This window comes from Habropoda laboriosa, unplaced genomic scaffold, assembly GCF_001263275.1.
Source record: "Habropoda laboriosa isolate 0110345459 unplaced genomic scaffold, ASM126327v1 scaffold172, whole genome shotgun sequence".
In the NCBI taxonomy this organism is placed as follows: domain Eukaryota; kingdom Metazoa; phylum Arthropoda; class Insecta; order Hymenoptera; family Apidae; genus Habropoda; species Habropoda laboriosa.
In genome coordinates this window covers 1066498-1086485 of record NW_017100331.1, presented here as the reverse complement: position 1 = coordinate 1086485, position 19988 = coordinate 1066498, and the positions used below count along the sequence as shown (strand labels likewise).

The 19988-nt window shown below is 36.4% G+C and overlaps 1 protein-coding gene across 1 annotated transcript in view; it reads right to left on the bottom strand.

The window, feature by feature from the left end:
- LOC108574439 (tyrosine kinase receptor Cad96Ca-like) overlaps positions 1–19988 on the bottom strand; it is a 41509-nt gene that overhangs the window by 693 nt on the left and 20828 nt on the right. The window contains exons 3-8 of the mRNA XM_017937031.1: positions 6442–6692; positions 5580–5692; positions 3239–3662; positions 2257–2430; positions 1493–1843; positions 253–558 (exon numbers count right to left, since the gene is read on the bottom strand). Of these exons, the coding sequence (XP_017792520.1) occupies positions 253–558; positions 1493–1843; positions 2257–2430; positions 3239–3662; positions 5580–5692; positions 6442–6692 (1619 nt within the window). The remainder of the gene's footprint in view (positions 1–252; positions 559–1492; positions 1844–2256; positions 2431–3238; positions 3663–5579; positions 5693–6441; positions 6693–19988) is intronic.

Genomic DNA, 19988 nt, shown 5'->3' with positions numbered 1-19988 from the left:
GTCGGACTGAACTAAATTCTTCAATGAATTGCAATTTAATATAATTCTGGGTATACATCAATTTATATTTTTCACCGTTGCTCGTAGAATCCAGGTCTTTGACATTTACGCGATTTCCACCGAAGGAAAATTCATCTCTCGAGATGCAAACACACACTAGATGAAGGTAGATTTCGGTGAATTAATTTGAAAGTATTACATTCAGTTCTTAAGCGAAAGCTTCGGAATTAATAAACTCTGAAAGAGCCGTACCTCCGCGGCGGCTAAGCCGGGATAAGGCGTGGATCCCAACGTCACAATTTCCCATATTAATACCCCGAAACTCCATATATCCGATTTCACGGAAAAGATATTGTCGTACAAGCTCTCCGGAGCCATCCATCTTATAGGCAGCCGACCTTCGGACTTCCTTTCGTATATTTGATTAGCGGCCACGTCTCGAGCGAATCCGAAGTCCGCGACTTTGCACGCGCGATTCTCGTCGATCAATATGTTCCTCGCAGCTAGATCTCTATGTATAATTCCCTTGGAAGCCAAGTACTCCATACCCTTAGCAATCTGTAATATGTAAATTCAAGTGCGGTGTTAGTTCACTATTTATATTTACCTACGTATCTTTGCTGTTTTGTTGAACAAAATAATTTATAAATTATTTACCAGTAGTTCATAACTATTTACCAATTAGTTTATTACTTCTGAAAATTTCGTTACCTGATGAAATTTAGAAATTTTGCCTATTTAACTGAAGAAAAAGTAGCTTATAAATTATTTACTGAAGTATTGTACAATTGAAACACATTTGCAAATTCATTGTATGTAAATTTTTCAAGTGTGACATTAATTATTATTTATTTTTGTGTATTTTTGCTATTCAGTCAGAGGCAAAATAATTCATAAATTATTTACTGCAGTATTAGACAATTCAGACATTTGCAAATTCATTTGATAAAAGTATACAGTAATTCTTTTTTATTGTTGTCAATTGTTTGGAGTAGCATGATTTAGGACCAATTAGTTTATTATTTCTGAGAATTTTGTTAACTGAGAAAACTTAAAAATTTTTCCTATTTAACTGAAGAAAAAGTAGCTTATAAATTATTTACTGAAGTATTGTGCAATTGAAACACATTTGCAAATTCATTGTATGTAAATTTTTCAAGTGTGACATTAATTATTATTTATTTTTGTGTATTTTTGCTATTCAGTCAGAGGCAAAATAATTCATAAATTATTTACTGCAGTATTAGACAATTCAGACATTTGCAAATTCATTTGATAAAAGTATACAGTAATTCTTTTTTATTGTTGTCAATTGTTTGGAGTAGCATGATTTAGGACCAATTAGTTTATTATTTCTGAGAATTTTGTATACTATAATCAAAAGCAGTTCTTTTTCTTTATAAAAATGATAATTTTGAATAGAAGTTTTAAATAAATAGCATAAAATTTATTCGCTTCCATAAATATTCTGCATTAAGCCATAACTTTGTACCTGATAAACAAATCCTGTTAAATCCCTGGATGTTAATCCAGGTCCTCCATGATTTCTTTCTTCTCTAGAGGCTCTGAGGAAGCTCTGCAACTTTCCTCCGCTTACATACTCTAAAATTACGAACATAGGTTCACGTTCCGTACAGCAGCCCAACAGCCTAACTACGTTAGGATGAGGGTCCAAATTTTTCATGACTCGTAGCTCTTGTGCAAGATCCAGACGTTCTCTTTCAGTGGCGTTTTCTTTTAAAGTTTTCACAGCAACGATAGTTGCCCCAGATTTTCCATCGATGTCTAAGGCTTCGCATTTCCAAACTTGGCCGAAGCAACCTTCTCCAAGAATATTGAAAACCTGTTCGTGAAATGAAAAATGAAAAAATAGGCAAAAGGAATAAAGAAAGAAAAATGTAAATTATTCAAAATTTCCTGTGAAAAATTAAATAATCTTTGAACTGAATTTCTCCAAAAATATTGAAAACCTATTCATGAAATGAAAAATTTTAAAATACACAAAAGGATACTTGGATTATTCAAATTTCCCGTGAAAAATTAAGAAATAGTTCGAATTTCAAGGAAGGCAGTTTTAAGTTTTTTATTTTTCGAGGACAAGTTTTATATTAATTTTAGAAAACAACTTGAAAACATTTCAATTTCAGGCTGTTGTGTAATAAAACGAAGTGCGTGAAACAACGCGAAACTATAATCGAATACTTTCAGCGCACGTTCTACAACGAATTGCTGTTTTTAATTGATATAATTACACACTTTTAATCGATGTCGCGGGAATTCCCATTTGTCTTCTTGCTTATTCTGTGCACCTTGATTCTCTTTTTCCCACGGTTCGTAGCGATTGTTATGAGCTTTGGGGCCACGCCATCTTTTCAGAACAAGCGACGGATCGTCTGATATATTCGAGACGCTAACAGAAGCTTGTCCTTTCTATATGGAAGAAAACAGAAATTACTTTAACAATTTCTTGAAGCTTGTGTTTCCATATATTTCTGTGTATTTTGAAAATTATATAATGGATATAAGAACACTGTTAGAATTGTGCAGTGAAACTATTAAAAATTTGTTATTTAAATAAAAAAGCATTCTCCACCACCTTTATTTAAGAAACTTAATCTCCTTGTCAGGACGAAAAATATGCATTGAATATTTATTCTAACAATTTCTTTACATCTATAATACTATAATTAGTATAGTTTTCGAGATATACAAAAAAACAAGGAAATGCGTATTGATCTTTAAGGGGTGTTCTCACCCTGAACAACAAAAAGGTAGCAAGAAAGAAAAAAAAAAACACTGTTTTGTTATTGATCACAGGTTACCTCAACTTTTCCAATTTTTTGAAAATTTTAATGCCAAAGCATTTGATTAATGCTTATCTTTTTACATTGAAAATAAATTTCCTCTAATAATTAGGCGTATCGTCACTAAATGACAAAAATTCCTACAGCCGTTGAATAATAAATAATTTATTTCAGAAGTCAATACAATTAACTCCATATTCTAAAGTAAATCGTTGCAATACCGTACTTCAAACGCTTATAAGAATTTAGCTAAGTAATTTTCTAATGCAACGGTATAAAAGATATTAATACTGATATATTAATTTATCTTTGAAGTAAACAATTTCATCGATTTTCTCTACTGTTCGTTTTGCGGAGTTAACCGATTCGTCAAACGAGCGGCTCGTGCAGTGCAAAGAGGCGCAATTTAAAACGTGTTAACTGGCTTTTTGTACCGTGTCTTCCTTGGACTTCCTGTTTCCGCAAAATTTATTCCTCAAGGACCAGGCGCCCATACCAAGGCCCACAACGAGCACGCAGACGGCCATGACAGGCACCAAGGTGATTGCTATATCTTGAGAAGGCGGTGCCTCGGCAGGTGCAATTTTCGAGCTGAGTGGTGGCCCCTCGACCTCGTTCTCCTCCGTGGGCTGTTGCGGGACGCCGGTGGTGCCGGGACCAGGATCACCCTCGACCTGCTTCGTCTCCTCCGGTTGGAGCTTGGTCGTTTTCGGTACATTGGGCGGTACAGCCACCGGCGGCGACGATATCACCGATTTATGAGGCAATCCCGGTCTGGGGTAACTCTGTAAACTGGGCAGGCCCAACAGCGGCGGCCGTATTCTACCGGCAGAGCCATACTGACCCGGAAATGGGTTCCTGTTCAACAAAAATCGAAGCAGAGTTGAGCTTGCGCGGCTCGGTCTTCGAAAACGTCTCGAGTTGGTCCGAGGGTATCGTCAACGAACTGGAGCATGAATAATGGAACGAGCCACAGAGAGTCCCCCGAAAGGTCGCTCACCGTTCTTCGTGATTTATCGGCAAAACTTTCTAACGAGCTGACTAAGTCCTGCAGGTTCACGATGCTATGCCGTCTTGACCAATCACGGGACCAATTGAAAGAAAATCTCTATCTATCCCTCTCTCTCTCTATCTCTATCCCTCTCTCTGTCTCTATCTCTATCCCTCCCTCTCTCTCTGCCTATCTCTCTCTCTCTCCCCCCCTCTCTCTCTGCGTCTCTCTCTGCCTATCTATCTCTCTCTATCTATCCCCCTCTTTCTGTCTCTCTCTCTCTCTCTCTCTCTCTTTCTCTCTCTCTGTCTATCTATCTCTCTGTGTCTCTCTCTGCCTATCTCTCTCTCTCTATCTCTATCCCCCTCTCTCTGTCTCTCTCTCTCTCTCTCTCTCTCTCTGTCTATCTATCTCTAACTATCTATTTATCTCTCTCTCTCTCTCTCTCTCTGTCTATCTATCTCTATCTCTATCTATTTATCTCTCTCTCTGATTTTCAGATTTTGTAAAGTTCGAACAAGGTGATTGAGAATATAACGGCTCAGTGATGTGTGAATGTGGAGAGTTTTGTAAAAGATTGTTACTTCAAGTTTGTACAATTGAAATCTATGTCGTGGGAAATATTGTGTTTTAACTGGAATTTTATTCAGTTGATCAGGAACGAAGGTGCTAGTGTTAATTCGCCGTATTTAGTGTTAGTGTAAAATAATGTTTGCGTGGGTTAAATGATAGGACGAGGAGAGAAAGGATTGTTGAGTCATTCGATGTAGCTGAGAATAATATTAACTTCTGCTGTTAGAAAGAGAGAGTATTCTTTCGTTAGAGCGTATTTGTATAATTCAGAGAATTGCGATATCTTCTCTTTCGATTTGGTAGTTTAGATGTATATACGCGTGTTATCTGATAGTTTTTGACGATTCCTTGATATCATCTTGTACGAGCTAGTAGTTTTCGACATGCTACGTCTATTTATACAATTTAATAGTATCGATCGCTTTGCACAAATTGCTAATTTTCGACCCTCGTTCGTCTTATCCCATAAACTTTGAGGAATATTTGCTCGCACATCTTACCGTCTTCTTTATTTTTTAGGTGATTTCAATAGTTGCAGAAAGTACAACTAAAAAGATCATGTATAACTTTTCTTTATTTACTATTAAAACTAATGGCAATCACTGTATGTAATTTTGCGAACAATTTTGTAAAAAGAAACTGTAACAAACATTCTTCTTTCGTCTGATCTATATTTGGAGAATTTATTTCATATAAATTCCCCTTCATGTTGAACTTTTGCCTATGAAAAAAGATGTTAATACATTTAGATGAAAAAGTCACTAGCTATCTCACAATAAGTTTTCTATCAATGTAAATTCGACAACGATCGCTATGTACGCTTGGAAATATTTATAAAAATCAGAAATCGCATTTAAAAAAAGACCAAAACGGAAATAATTGAAAATTCGACATAAAAAGCGCCAGAAAAACTTGCCATTTACTCTTGAAATCTTAATAAGAATCTTAAATCGGATAAAAAAATGTCCGAAACGGCAAAAGTTTCAAATTCATTACAAAAAGCGTCATTTACGCTTGGAAATATTTACAAAAGCCAGAAGTCACATAAAAAAAACGTCGAAGAAGCGAAAAATTCGACGATCACAGGTCGTCGTCGCAAATAAATAAGCGCGCAAGCGAAGTTCGACGCGAGCAGCGCGCACGCGCAGAAGATCAGAATCGGTTCATCGATCGGTGCGCGCGACCAATTTTATCCACGACGGACAACCTACCTGGTGTGTCCTCCATTGGGACCTGAAGTGTTCTTGATGGTGACGAAGACCTCGGTCTTTGTCGTGAGTTGACCGTCTGAGACGGTCACGTAAAGGAACAGGTTCTGCCCTCCCTGGAAAGAAGAAGCAAGAAACGTCGTTCAATCCTTGAACGTCGACCATACGCGGCTCATATTACGTTCTCGTCGTGTCGAAAAGGGAAAAATACTTTGCCCTCGTCTAACGATCAAGAACTCGTCCACGCAGATGCACCACAATGTTGTGTACGATGCTTCTACTGTGGCTTCTAACCGAATCGCATTGTGAAACGACGATTGCTCGCGAGCATAATCATGCACCGTCGTACATGTCGCTGCACGATAACGATAAAAACTTGGAAAAATATCTACTCTTCCTTTTTCACGTTAACGTCTAACGAGCTTTGCTTGAGATCCAAATTGCGAATACTAGGATTTAGGTGTGCTGGTGATTGGAGCTTATGCAAAATAGAAAGAAAACGATCGTAATAACGCTTAATGGTCTAAGTAAAAAATGTAAGGCAATCGAGTTTATCGCTTATTTCGTGTTACGTCGATCTTCTCGTAGAAAAGATTTATATTGGGGAAAAACACCCAAAGGGAAAATTATGAATATTTTGAAACGAAAAATGGTGAAATTTTAGCAGCTGTAACCTCTTTCATACTCTGTCCACTGTAATTGACCAGGAATATTCGTAATTTAAATCGTAAAACGAACACTCGTGTAAATCGTTAGCCAAGAATTAAGAGAGATTTGTTGAGAAAGAAGAAGGTGTCGTCCCGTGTTTACCAGTTGGCTCGTTTTAATATGAAAATAATGAAGGCAGATTAAAAGCAACACTCACTTTGTCTTTGAGCGTTTCGTTAACGTAGATAATGCCGGTGCTATTGTCAACGAAGAAAGGAAGCGGCGGCTGCGGACTATCGTTTCCGTTGTAGTTGTGCCCAAGAGGTTCCAGACCATAGGTTAGCTGATCCTGTTCATTGTCCTCGGCACGAGCCCTAGTCACCACACTACCTACAGGTTCCGAATCCAGCAGCACCAAATTTCGGTCTATCCACATTACAGGAGGTGTGTTGTCGCTGTACTGACTTTCTGCAATGCGAATTAATTTGTGAAGTAAGTGACGTTCGTCTACTGCTTTTAGTTAAACCCTTTATCTACGTATACTATCAGCGCTCTTCGTATTCTATTCTTTATATTTACATATTACTCATTTTACAAATATAGAATAGAAAATGGTCAGGATAAAATGATTTGGCTAACGAAATATGTAGTGTGACTATTAATGCCATAACTCAGTAGCTTTACTTTTGGGTTGCCAGCAGTAGAAGGGTTAAGAGGGTACGTCACCCTGAGACGTTTAAAGATAGGCGAAGCTTGAGAATTTTTTTCTATAGGTAACTAGTAAATGAACAGTTTCAATTTTTTCAGAGGATGTAAATGTACCTTTCAGCTTCGTTCTCGAATTTTTAGAAAGTGAAAATGTGACAAAATGGAAGAGTTATTGTGAAACCTCCTCTGCTGGAGCGTCGATTGCTGACTGCTTTCGTTGGCAAGAATTGAAACGTGTGAAATGAAAAATTCTTTTTCATTTGTGAATAAAAATGTATGATCTGCAACGTAGCATACGGTTTTCACGATATGTCGATTATTTAATTTTTTAGAAAAGTTTAAAATTGATTTTTTGGCAAAAAGTGATTTTTCCTATTCAAAGCGTCACCATTTCTATAGTAATTATAATTTTTGAGAAATCTTACGCTACAATGTAGTTAATACATTTTTATTTATAAAGTAGAAAGATTTTTTTATTTTAGACGTTGCAATTTTTGCCGGCGATGGCGGCCAGCAATCAAAGTTCTAGCAGAAGAGGTTTCGCAATAACTCCTCCATTTTCTAACATTTCTAGTTTTCAAAAATTGACGGAGAAAGCTGACAGTTACATTCATATCCTCTGAAAAAATTGAAACATTTCACTTAGTAGTTGCCTGTGAAAAAAATTCCCAAACTTTACCTATTTTTAGAAGCCTCAGGGTGGTGTATCCTTTAAGGCTGGAATGTAATTGCATTAGGATGGAGTAAAGTATTGGATAGAACTTAGGAGATTCTTTGTGCTCCGCAAAACTAACAAAGGCCTCCGTTTGGAGCTCGAATAGAACATTCTCAATCATTCTCAATAAGAGTCTCAGTCAGATTCTCAAATCAGAACAACGAACACAGTCAATCTCTGCAGAACCTGTAGACCTTGTAATCAAGTATAAAAACATAAACCAAAATGATCAACATAGTAACTTATTCCTTCATTAAAATGCTCTTACGTCGTTAATTTGCCGTCGGAGGCGTTGTAACGTACGCGCAATAGTAATAGGCGTAGAAACGAACTTCTTCTTTTCTTTAATTTGCATATCGCAGCACATTTAACTTCGTTCATTTAGATCCTCACAAATTATTAAAATATTCGCTCAGTTGATTTTTGTTTGCAGACAACAGAAACACGAGTAATTATTTCGCAATTGTAATATTTTATTGTGCGACAAATTATAAACGATATAACGTCTAATTTTCGCGTTACAAAAATATTTAGACACTATCAAAATTTTTGCGGTGAATTGCCTGTCTCAAACGTAACTGATTCAAAACCACAGAGTTTCTGTCGTTTTCGAGTTACTCGCGTATCTACAGATAAAATAAACACCTTGTAGATCATAATTCCTGTTGCATTAAAGTCTCAGAGGCAAGTGTTATGTTCTTAACAGATTGAGCGCCGGCGACCTAAGAGACATTTAAAGCCTGAGCGCCGGCAACGTACCGGCCACTTAAAGCCCAAACGCCGGCCTCATTCGCTTGTTTCTGATCAATGAGTAGCCAAAAAAAATATTCAAAACATTATACATTTTCGTAAAACAGTACATTTTAATTGCATATTCGTTCGGTCATTTCACAGTCACTGGAATCATCGGAATCACTTTGTAATGGAACAGCTCTTGATCTTCTCCTTGGACCCACATCACTATCACTGTCCTCGACTTCTATATCACAATCTTCTGAATGTATCGAATAATCCGATAGAGAGCCAGCAATATACTCATTAATAATTTCACTCATATTGTATGGGTAAAAGGGTACAGAATAATAAGACTTGTTATACTGTTCAACCAAAAGCGTAAGCGTACGAAAGATATACTGTCTGCGGAATACACTGCTCGAGAGTGATTCTTGCTTGGATTGTTTCTGAACCATCGTATACGTTTTGTTTTTAGAGTATAACAAATGAAGATCGACGTAACCATGACAAGTGAATGCAAATCGATGTGTAAGACACCCATACCAAAAAATATTCCACATCATCGTGGGGCCGGCGCTCAAGCGATAGACTCAGAATCCCGCGTTTTCACGGGGCCGGCGCTCAATGTGTTAAGATCTACTCTTTTCATGCGTTTTGTGTACTTTTGTTTTGTATTCTTTTCGATCGTTTTCTTTGGTAGTTTGCGTGTATGTAAATGTAGAGTAGGATAGTTTGTTAACAAATATTCTAAATTTTCATATCTTATTCAGTTATTCCAATTTCAACAAAATAAACTGTTCGCTATTGCAAACACTTTCGAAATTCAGAGTAGGAGAATTAATGAAAAATTAATACGAAGAATACCTAATTGTTCTCTAAAGCATAACTACAAAATTTGCATATTTTAAATAAAATACAGTAGAATATTAATTAAGATATACGTATTACTCGATAAATTATTAAAAATCGTGTTTTATTATCTTCATTTTAATTATTTCATATTTTGCAAGAAAAATATTTGCTGTTTATGTCGATTTTATAACTAAACCAGTATCGAAAAAGTTGACTAAATGCTAATTGTGCGAAATACTAACAAATAATGCGATTTGTGCACGAAAAGGAATGACAATAACTACCCGTACATTCAATAACGTTGTTTTTGGCACATAAAGTCGCGTGTATCGTTAATTTTATTCTCTCAACTCATACATTCGATTCAGGGGATCGTGCAAAGGAAACTTTGTATTTCCTTTTTTTTTTTTCCTCCGAACGCGATTAGTTGGAATAGAATGAAACGACTTTCCGCTTGAGCTCTAATTAACTTCGGATTTACTGAAACGATAATGAGAGAGAGCCGCGGGTGGCTTGAGAGATCGGCCTTGATATGCATTCCTTCCTGGATTTTGAGTTCATATCGTCAAGTAGAGTGTAACCTTTTATACTACTACAAGAGACCGCTGGCATCAAGATTTTCGCTATTTTCCGACAGATATGAACGACAAAAATCTTTGAAATATTTCCTCGTTTCGTCAATTCTTTCTTACCATTTGAATAACTTGCAACAGTTTTCGTCATTTATAATTTTATGATTTAAAATAAATATCATTTATCATTCGTAACTTTTTTTATAATCTACAAAAGTTTCTATCATTTATATGTTATAATTTTCAATAAATTCTCAATTTATAACAGATTTGCAAACTTTTTTTTAAATATATATAATTTATCATTCGTAACTATTTTTTTACAATTTATAATCTATGACTCTTTCTTATAATTTATAATTGAAAATGAATACTTATTTTGTAACAGGTTCGCAGATACTGTTTTGGTGGAATGAATGTTACATAAAGTCTCTGTCTTCTACTTGCAACACCGTTTTTCCTTCGTTTCTTCTTACGATCGTTCCCCTTCACGTTGTTTTACACATGCAGCTACAATGTGCTGACTGTGGGCGTACACGTATGTTTCTCAATTATTTCTCAAGTTATCGAAACTATGTCGCACGAGAAATTCATTCGTAAAATATTCACCCGTGAGTGGTATTTGACGAACTCGAAACGAATCACTGTACGTTAGAAAACTGTGTTAGATGGCTTACTTTTACATAATTGTCCTTGTTAACTTTTAATTCTTTCTTTAGCTTAATTACACTTATTAATTACACCAGCTTGAATTTTTTCAACGAAACGTTATATGCCCTTTCTCGAATTCCTTGGGCTCCAAAAGTTTGGAAGCACCTCCCAATTTTCGTCAGTACTGAATCTGCTACTAATTTTTCATAGACTTGATACTGATATTGTGGAGATAAATAGCAATTTGTCTCATATCGATTGATTTGAATGATAGAAAATTCGTTAAAAAATTCTTTAAGCTGCTGACTTTTTTCTGCGAATTTTTCTGTAACTTACAATGTATTCCAAACTTTTGGCCGGTAGTGTACGTAATAAGCAAACTCACAGTCATTAATTATGCAAGAATGTTGCTTACTTTGAAATATGAATATTCAAGTTTCACATGGGAGATTAATACGTTATTCTTTATATTAGCCGGATGATTATGTAAATAATGTAAAAAGGATATTTCAAATTGTGACATTCTTCAAAAAATTACACTTCTTTCAGGGGGTCTGCTAGTGTGACGGTTTCAAAAAGTCGATTTTTATTTTTTTGTATATATCGAAAGTACAACTCTTTAAGAATGTACTCCTGAAGTGTTATAGTTGTATTCAATGAAATAACGAAGTTATAGTTCGTATAGTGTGACACATCAAGGGAGAATGTAAATTGCACTGAAAACTTTAAACGCGTTTTTCTCGGAACCATGTTTTCTGAAATGATTGCCACGATCTGGCAAAAATTACTGAACCAATCGAACTCAAATTTTGCACATGTCTTCAGAACATGTGTGGCTATGGTCGGTAGTAGAATTATGCCAAAATATATATTTTTCTGATTTTTAGAGCCTCTGAAAGACGAAAAAAAGTCGAAAAAGCGATACTTCGTATTCAAAGTGCCGCCATTTTCTGAATTTTCAATATTTTTCCTTTATTCTACTACCGACCATAGCGACATGCATACTAAATAAGAATCAATTGGATTTTTTTATTTTTGATAAGCAGAACAGCTCAAATCATAGCAAGCATGGACCTACTTTTTTTTTTCATGCTCCTGTGTGACGTGTTCCACAGCAGCCATATTTAATTATTTTTCAACAAAACAAATTTGTAATGATTCTTCAAGGACAAGTAAATACATAGGAATAAAGCTCATGTTAATAACTTTTACCGTACTTCTGTAATAAATTAGCAAAGAAGGCCTAAAAAAACGGCCGTCACACTGGAAGGCCCCCTTAAGAGTCTTGCAAGGATTGTTAAATTAAATATATGGGATATGTGAAAAAGTAATTTGAGAATGCATATGCGAGGCTGCGGTACTTAATTCAAAGCAAATCAACCTTTTTATATTAGATTGCTTTTTCTTTATTTTATCAAGGCAAATTGGTTACGTACTCGTGTTCATTACAGTAATTTTTTACTGTTACAGTAACAGTAAAAGCGATAATTTCATTGCTTTTATAGAATCATTTCTTTAGAGAAATAAAGAACGTTAAAGAATAGTTTGAACTTATAACGAAAAGACATTGTTCGGTCTGTTGGTGATTTTGTTCATTAACAATTTCTTACTGTTATTTTGTAATCCAGCGATAAGAATAACGCCAGTTTGTTTTGAAATAAAAGAAACGTGTAAACGTGTAATTATGAATAATTCTTTACTGTTACAATTATCAAATATTACACGATTACAGATATTTCATATATATTTAGTTTATTTCGAAACAAACTGGGCCTCGTTCTTATCGTTCAATTGCAATATAATAGTAAGAAATTGTTAATGTACAAAAGCATTAACAAACCAAACAGTTTGTTTTCGTTAGAAATTCAACCCATCTTCCACCATTCCTTGTTTCTCCAAAGAAACGATTCTGTAAGAGCAACGAAACTATAATGACTATGTAAAAGCGATAAAATTGTGATATTTCACTGCATACGTGAAAGTACAGGACGTCTACCTAGAATTGGCAATATTTCATTCTGTCCGAGTATAAATTATACCAATTCCTAACAAAGTTCAAGGCACGTGACCTATTATTTCTTGCCGTAGTCTTTTCTTGACGCATCTCTGTCGAGTGAGATCTCGAAATCGCAGATAACAGTAGTAACACCGATACTTGGTGCAACGGGATCTTATACATCCAGAAGAATTCAACTAGCACGATAAATGATCGTACGTTATATCGCGGCATCATAGTATGTAACGCGCGAATGATGCTCGACCTCTTGCACAGAAGGTGCAACAAATCGGGTAATTCGTACGTTTCAGATCGTAAAATTGAAGTAGACAACGATCATTTACGCGAAGCATAATTGTTATCTCGTTGGAAGTAATTGATTTAAGTAGTGTTTCATTCTTGCAGTTAGGGTTAACGTAGTTTTTCATCGCTAGACAGCGGATTTTTATGCAAATTCATATTTTCGTGAATATAATTGTTAAGGCGTATCCTGTAGCCGGATTTATGGCAGCGAGTCAAATATCGCTTTTTCAAAACACGACAAGTGTTTATTGCGTTGCCTGCGACACTGCCAACGTCGATGGGCCACTTGACTTTAACAAAGCCTAGAAAAGCGGAGATTCCACAGGATTCTCTCTTCACCCTAAGATAACGCGCTAAGGGCGAAATGGAGGGAGGTTGCGATGCACCGGAGTAAACTGATTGGTGATCTAGAAAAGGAAAAATCACCAATCAGGGTGTTTTTAGGAAATTAGGAGTCTTCGTCGAGGGAAACCGCAGAGACTCCAGCAGAAACACTTGGCCACTCGCAAGAGAAACACCTCTCACTTTGCAATAGAATTTATATCTTGAATCAGTTGTAGAAAATAGAACATAAAATAAAAACTTAGCGTTTCAATCAAGAAACTGGCCCTTCGTAGCCTTAGAACATTAGTCGGCACACACGTGCAGAAACCGGCAATGCTTGAACGATCGAAAGATCAACCGCAAGCCCTAACAATAATTGAGAAAAGTAGAAGCTAGACAGTAGAGCTGTTACTTAAGAGATACCCGGGTTACTCGTGAGATACTCGGGTAATCAGAAAGTACCAGGGTAAATAGAAATTATCCGGGTATCTCATGAGATGAGACAGCTGAGAGTAGATGTCTATTATTCCTCGACTGTTTCGGCAGAGATTCATAATACGTGTTGGATTTTTAGTAATTTCTGTCCCTCGCGCTCAATAGCCTAAGAACATGCCATGAACCACGAATTTCCGAACGGCACATCTACCTGTAACGGTACGCTTGCCGATGAGTCACCCGGAGGAAATTCCAGCTTTTTGGGACTTTCCGCCCACCCCATGGCGGCCGTCTCCCACCCTTCCAAGGTGACAGCGCGCTAAGGGCGCACTGGAAGGGCGGTGAAGACGCTATTAGACACCCTGATTGGTAAATGTAATTGTTAACTATTTAACCAATCAGCGTGCTCTAACAAAAAAAAACTCTCCCACGGACGTCCGAGGGACGACGTCGAGAGTCAGTCGTCCAACGATCACCAAGGAGAAACCAGCTCAAATTGTAACCACTTCACTAGTCCCAGTATAACTGGGTGGTCCTTCGAGAAGGTTTTGAAATAAAGTTGGCACACCACGTGCAAGTACAAACCAAGCTCGAAAGTTGATTTTGCAACAATCACGGGCATTAACACGCAGAAAAACTGAACTGGAGGTGCAGGCGTACTGGGTGTTTATTTTGTTAGGACAGGGAGACAGTAGTAGAGTGGTGGAAACGGAAAATTTGTAGAAAGCGGGGCCGTTCGTCCACGTGCAAACCTGGATGCCACATGTGCGCTTCTTAGGCTACTCGAGGACGAAGGCAAGTCTTAACCCGAGGAGGGACAAAAGAGCGGAAGCTAAAATCTGAAGGAGTTGGAAGAGAGAAAGTTCGCGTGGAAGAATAGAACAAGGCTCGGTAAGGGCTTGTTGGCAGTGACGTACCCGCCACAGTTGTTATTTGGCACATTTCCTATCCGTGTTTGCCTCAAGTTTAGAATTTTCTTATCAGAAAACTACTAAAATTGGACGATAAAGTAGACGACAATTGTGGTTATTGACATAAGGGTTAAAGAGCCCTCAGAAGCCCGAGCAGCTAATTTTCAGTAGAACAGAAACTGTTTAGAAGTTCAGCGTTGTGCCACATGATTGTCACCGTATCAAACACGAAGTGTCGTACAGAGTACGTACTACGTGAAATACTTCCTGCTTATTAAAAATCGAAAAACACGGTGGCTGCATTATCGGTCGTGAAAGTGTTAAGTGGCCAGAACAGAATAATTCGCGTGTTACGCCGGAATAGAAAGTTACGCCGTGTATTTATTTATGATCGAACGAACAGCTAACCGTCTTGATATCAGACGCGTCGATATTAAATAAACGGACACGATAGAAATAGAAAGTACTACGTTTCTCGTGGGCACACACGGCGAAATAGCCAAGTATTTTCGTCCCACCGTATGAAAACGCATTATTCCTTCCTTTTGTTATTGCGAATTTAATTTCCACGTTTCCAAAGCTGGATTTCTTTGAGCCTCTGTTGATCCTTCTTTTAGAGAGCTTTACCTTACGTCTCTCCAACCGTGTTTCTCTTCGTGCACAGCTTTGCCGTCGTTTATTTCATTTTATTTATGTCGGTAATGGAAATTTCACCTAGAATTTTCTAAACAATTTTTCTTCCCTCTTTCTTACTTCTGTATCCATTCGTCCCCTTTATCCGCGTCATTTTGATATTCCGTTTATGCTTTTTTATAGGATATTTTGTAAGAGATTTAACTCCAATTTTCGTGTAAATAATTCAACGTTGAAATTTAACAAAACACATATCTATATACAATGACTCTTACTAATATTCGGACACTCTGTAGAACACTGTAACCTTTTCTAAATTGGATCAAACGATTTGAGTTTTTTTGAGAAGTTAGAAGGATTAGTATACTAGATGACGTGTCTAAAATTTTTTGAAAATATTGCAATTTGTGGGAGTCACGAAGAAAATTGCCGTTATTTCACTAACAAACTGTGCGATCTCGGCAATTATTCGCTAATGTTACGACATACTATTCCCCGTTCCAAAGGCCCAGCATTTGTTTCACGCGAGCATACCAATGAGCTTTCGTGTGAATAAGAGAAAGTCCTTATTATCAGCTCGTTTCCTTACTATTAGAGGACAGTTTCGCAACTTCGCTTTAGTTTCAATAATATTCCGTATATACCATATGTATTATATATAGGTATGTACATCTGTTTCTTCGCTATAACATAACTAAAATTATATTATTTTATTAATTACAATAACTTTTATACTCTCGTATTAACGTATATATTTTTAGAAGAGGTAGAGAGCGAAAATAGAAAGGTAGAGTGTCTGAGAAATTAAATATATTTTGTGTTTTATATTTTATACGTAAGGCAATTATATGCATAGGATAGTGTAAACCAAGTAATTTTCATAGCTGTGAGGCAAAATGTGAATAAATTCTATTCTATTCTATTAATTATATTTTTCAAATATTTTGAGTAAAAAAGAAATTTGAAAAGATTATTACCCAATACGTATTAGGTAGCCTTAAAAGGCTTGAATTATCGTGAAATATTTGTCTGTCTCCTTTTTACAGGAACATTTTAATTATACGTAAAGCAAAGATAATTTAAAAAAAATTCTAGTAAACAGTTCAAAATAAGTTTCAGTGTAGTTTATAAGAGCTGCTATATTTCTTTGCAAGACGACACAATAGATAATAAAAATCAGTTACACAAATCTACCGAGTGTTTTTTTTTTTATAAACAGGTGGTAATTAACGTTAGAAACTATATTTTTAAATTTCCCGCGTATAGCGTTTTCATTTCTTCGTTACATTTTTACCGCGCCATCTTCTCCTTTTCTTTTCTTCTTCTACACTTCCACTATCTCTCTGTTTTAAAGTATAAAAAAAAATTGTACGTGTAATATACTGTAAAATTATTATTATAAATTATTCAATATAAAAATTATAAGTAATATAAACTGTACAAGTGTTCTGTTTCATGAAATCTAAGTCTAGTAGTCAACAAAAAGATTTAACCCTCCGTCGGGCGCACCTCATCTCTCAGGCCCAACCATAATTCATCCTATGTATATAGACGCGATGCGTTGCTCAAAATGTTGATGTTTTTTGTTCACACTCATGTTCTTCTATTATTCCTATAAGCTAGGTAAATAATTATATTTTAGAAGATGTTCAGACAAGACGGGCGCACAATTAGAACTGCTTACTGAGCGTGGTAACAGTGTGCACTTTTATACCTGGGGTGTTCGCAGGCATCCCCAAACCATATGTGACGTGTCATAAACCTACCAATATTCTAGGATGTCGATTTTTCATGCAGTACTCATAAACCATTTTGCTTCAGCAGTTAGTTACTTTCCACTTGGTAAAAGACCTTTTGAAGGCCGATCTCTAAGATCCAGTGCGCCCGATGGCGTTTCAGAAATGGGTGCGCCTGACGGAAGGTTAAAAGAAAAAAAAGAAAGAAATATTTACAGAATATAGAAACTGGCGAGGGTAAATTATCGAACAATCAGTTTTAAGAATAAGCACAACAACCGTAACAACGGTCAGGAAACGGTAGCCACTTAATTAGAGTAACGTCAGTATGAGTACGCGAAGTACACATCGATTAGAATCTCGATTTGAGGAAGATTCTCAGAACACGGAACAGACACACATGACTGGCAAATTTGCCCGTATCTCGAAGCGTGGACCATTACAATTTATAGACGCTATCTCTGACAACTTTCTTCGTTTACCTGCAGCTGATAAAAAGGCGGAAAGATGCTTCGCGCATTTATTTGCAAACGTTCGTAATAGTCGGCGGATACGTTAGGCTTGTAATTAAGGCGTGAAAGATTGCAACTCGCGAGATATCCAATTCAAATTTATGGCAACTGATGCTAGATCTTTTATCAAGAATGATCATTCTTTTCTTCTTTTGCACTGTTAGGACCGTGGATGCTATACTTTTCCTTGATTGTATAGAAAGATTGGAATCTGTTAACTTCCAGTGAAAATACATATCGCAACGTTGAATCACCTTAAGAATAAAGTAAGTACCACCTATGTTGGTGGTAGGATAATTGTGTGTATAATTATAGTGTATTGTTTATTTACAAAGGAATATGTACAGTTTGTTTATTTCTCAATTAATAAATCATTTTATTAAACTTTCTTTGAGCTTGAATTTGTTTAATATCGTACTTTATATGTTTATTTTCAAAAAGTACGTTTCTAAAGCAAATACATACTCTTGTAGTTACTGAATAAGAAGAAGGTTTAACAAGATATTATAATTTCTTGATTATGAATATTTTTACATTGCAACCTGAGAAGTCTATGGTTTCAAAAAATTCAAATACTTCGCTGTTTTCCGAATACGTAGACACAAGTCTGTTGTATAAATAAATTCTGCTAAATCGCAGAATAAGCAGCTTTCCCCAAAACATTCGGATAATAAATCAGCTTTTTTACCACTTTCGTAAAAAACTTCAGAAGCACCTAACAATACAACATTCAACATACAAATTTCATGTTAATTGTCTGCAAAGTACCAAACTACCGAAGAAATCTATTCAAAAACCCACCTTCGATTTCTTTCAAACTTTGCATATTTGTAGGTCTAGAAGAGCGCCATTAATTTCTCATGTCTACTTTTTTACCAGTTTTCAAGGGTAAAGAAGGAGAGGGGGTTAAAGTGCACGTTTAAACCAATTAAACAATTATTTTAATTTGAAGATGAACGATGAGAAGATGTATAATACTTTGGTGCAATTACGCTTTGTTACTTTTGCCAAAGTAAAAATGCGGTACAAACAGCAAGACTGATTTGTTTTGTGCATGTTGATGGTGCTGTGAATGAAAGAATGGTGCGAAGATGGTTCATAATGATTTTAGTCCTGCCGACAGGAACAGTAAATATTAAAAAAGAATTTAACCAAATATAACGAACTTTTCTTTAAATTGCACGTTAACATCTCTACTTTTAGACTATACACGCGTTTTGTAGGTTAGGAACAGTCGTTTGTTTAAAAAACAGCAGAAATTAATTATTGACCAAGTCAATAGTCTCCGTACGAACATAATGGGCGTTCCAATATTTATGAACGGCGGTGTATGTTTTATCAAAGATAAAGATCGACGAGCATCTTATCGTAGAGATAAAGATCGACGAGCGCTGTCCGTAAGGTATGTCGAAGAAAATTTCGTATGCGGCTCTCCGCGGTGACTTGTTCGCAGTGAAAGACTTATTGAAAGTTCTAATAACATTAACGTTCTCCCCTGGTCGCGTCCCGCGCGCGCTAATGGTCGCCATTATTCATGGGAATACCGCATATAACTGTATTCTCACGGTGCAGTGACTTCAATACCGCTATAACACGCCGTTCGGGACGGTGCTCGAAATAAAGAAGCACCGTGTGTACACCGGTGTCGCGACATGCCATTGAAATACAACGACCGCAATAACAGAAGCTCCCGAGCGCAGTTTGTGCTTATTGTTCATTTGTCCGGACGTCGTTCCGATTATGAAATTTATCGGTAATCGCATCGCGGCACTAGCGGCGCGACGGCGAGCCGAGGAAACGTCATGTTTAACCCTACAGCGGTACTCGGGTCTCTTTTGACCCATAGCCTTTTTTATTGTTTTAGCAACTTTTGCTGTTATCAAGTTTGTGTCCCCTTAACAGTATATTTGAAGTTTATCGTCTAGGTTTATATGGCGTGCTGTTTGTAATGTAAAAATATATTATACGTAAGATGTGTTGACCCAAAGACCTTAAGCGTATGGAAGAATGCACTGTTTAAGGTCGAAAGGCATCTTCTTCAAATGGTCGACCGTGAATTGAGCCACTCAAAAACCAAAGTGACTAACTCCACTGAATTGGATTTATTAAATTTTTTTTACTTATGGAAAATTAAGCACCGAGAATGTGCTTTGATGTTGAAATTAGAAGAATATCAAAAAGTGGAGTTACTCATTTTGGCTTCTGAGTGGCTCAGTTAATACTCGAGCAATGTCAGTCACACAATATTGCTGTTTTGCAGATAATATATTAAAATTATTTATTCAAAGTATTTTCTTTATTTTAATAGATCCTTAATATATTTGTTCACCTAGATTGTTTAAAATAGCCAGTGTGCGTCATCGTGCGCGGTCTGCTAATTAATATTAATTGCGCGTATCAGCGAATACGTTTTACATTCTAAATACGTGGAAAATCTTGTTCGTTTTCTCTTCGATTAAAAGGAACATCGAAAGATTGTTAAACGTTTCCGTAGAGAATTCCGCATTTCAGTTTCTTAACGAAAGATCGTTGACTTGTAAGGTGTTGCAGATACGACAGAATTTATTGTGCTTTAGGGGAAAGGTTTCACGGGTTCGAGGAATGATTCTCGACTTTTCGAAGACCTGTTTTCAAATGTCAAGCGTTCAAATAATTGGAACTCGTTAACTTAAGACTTTTTT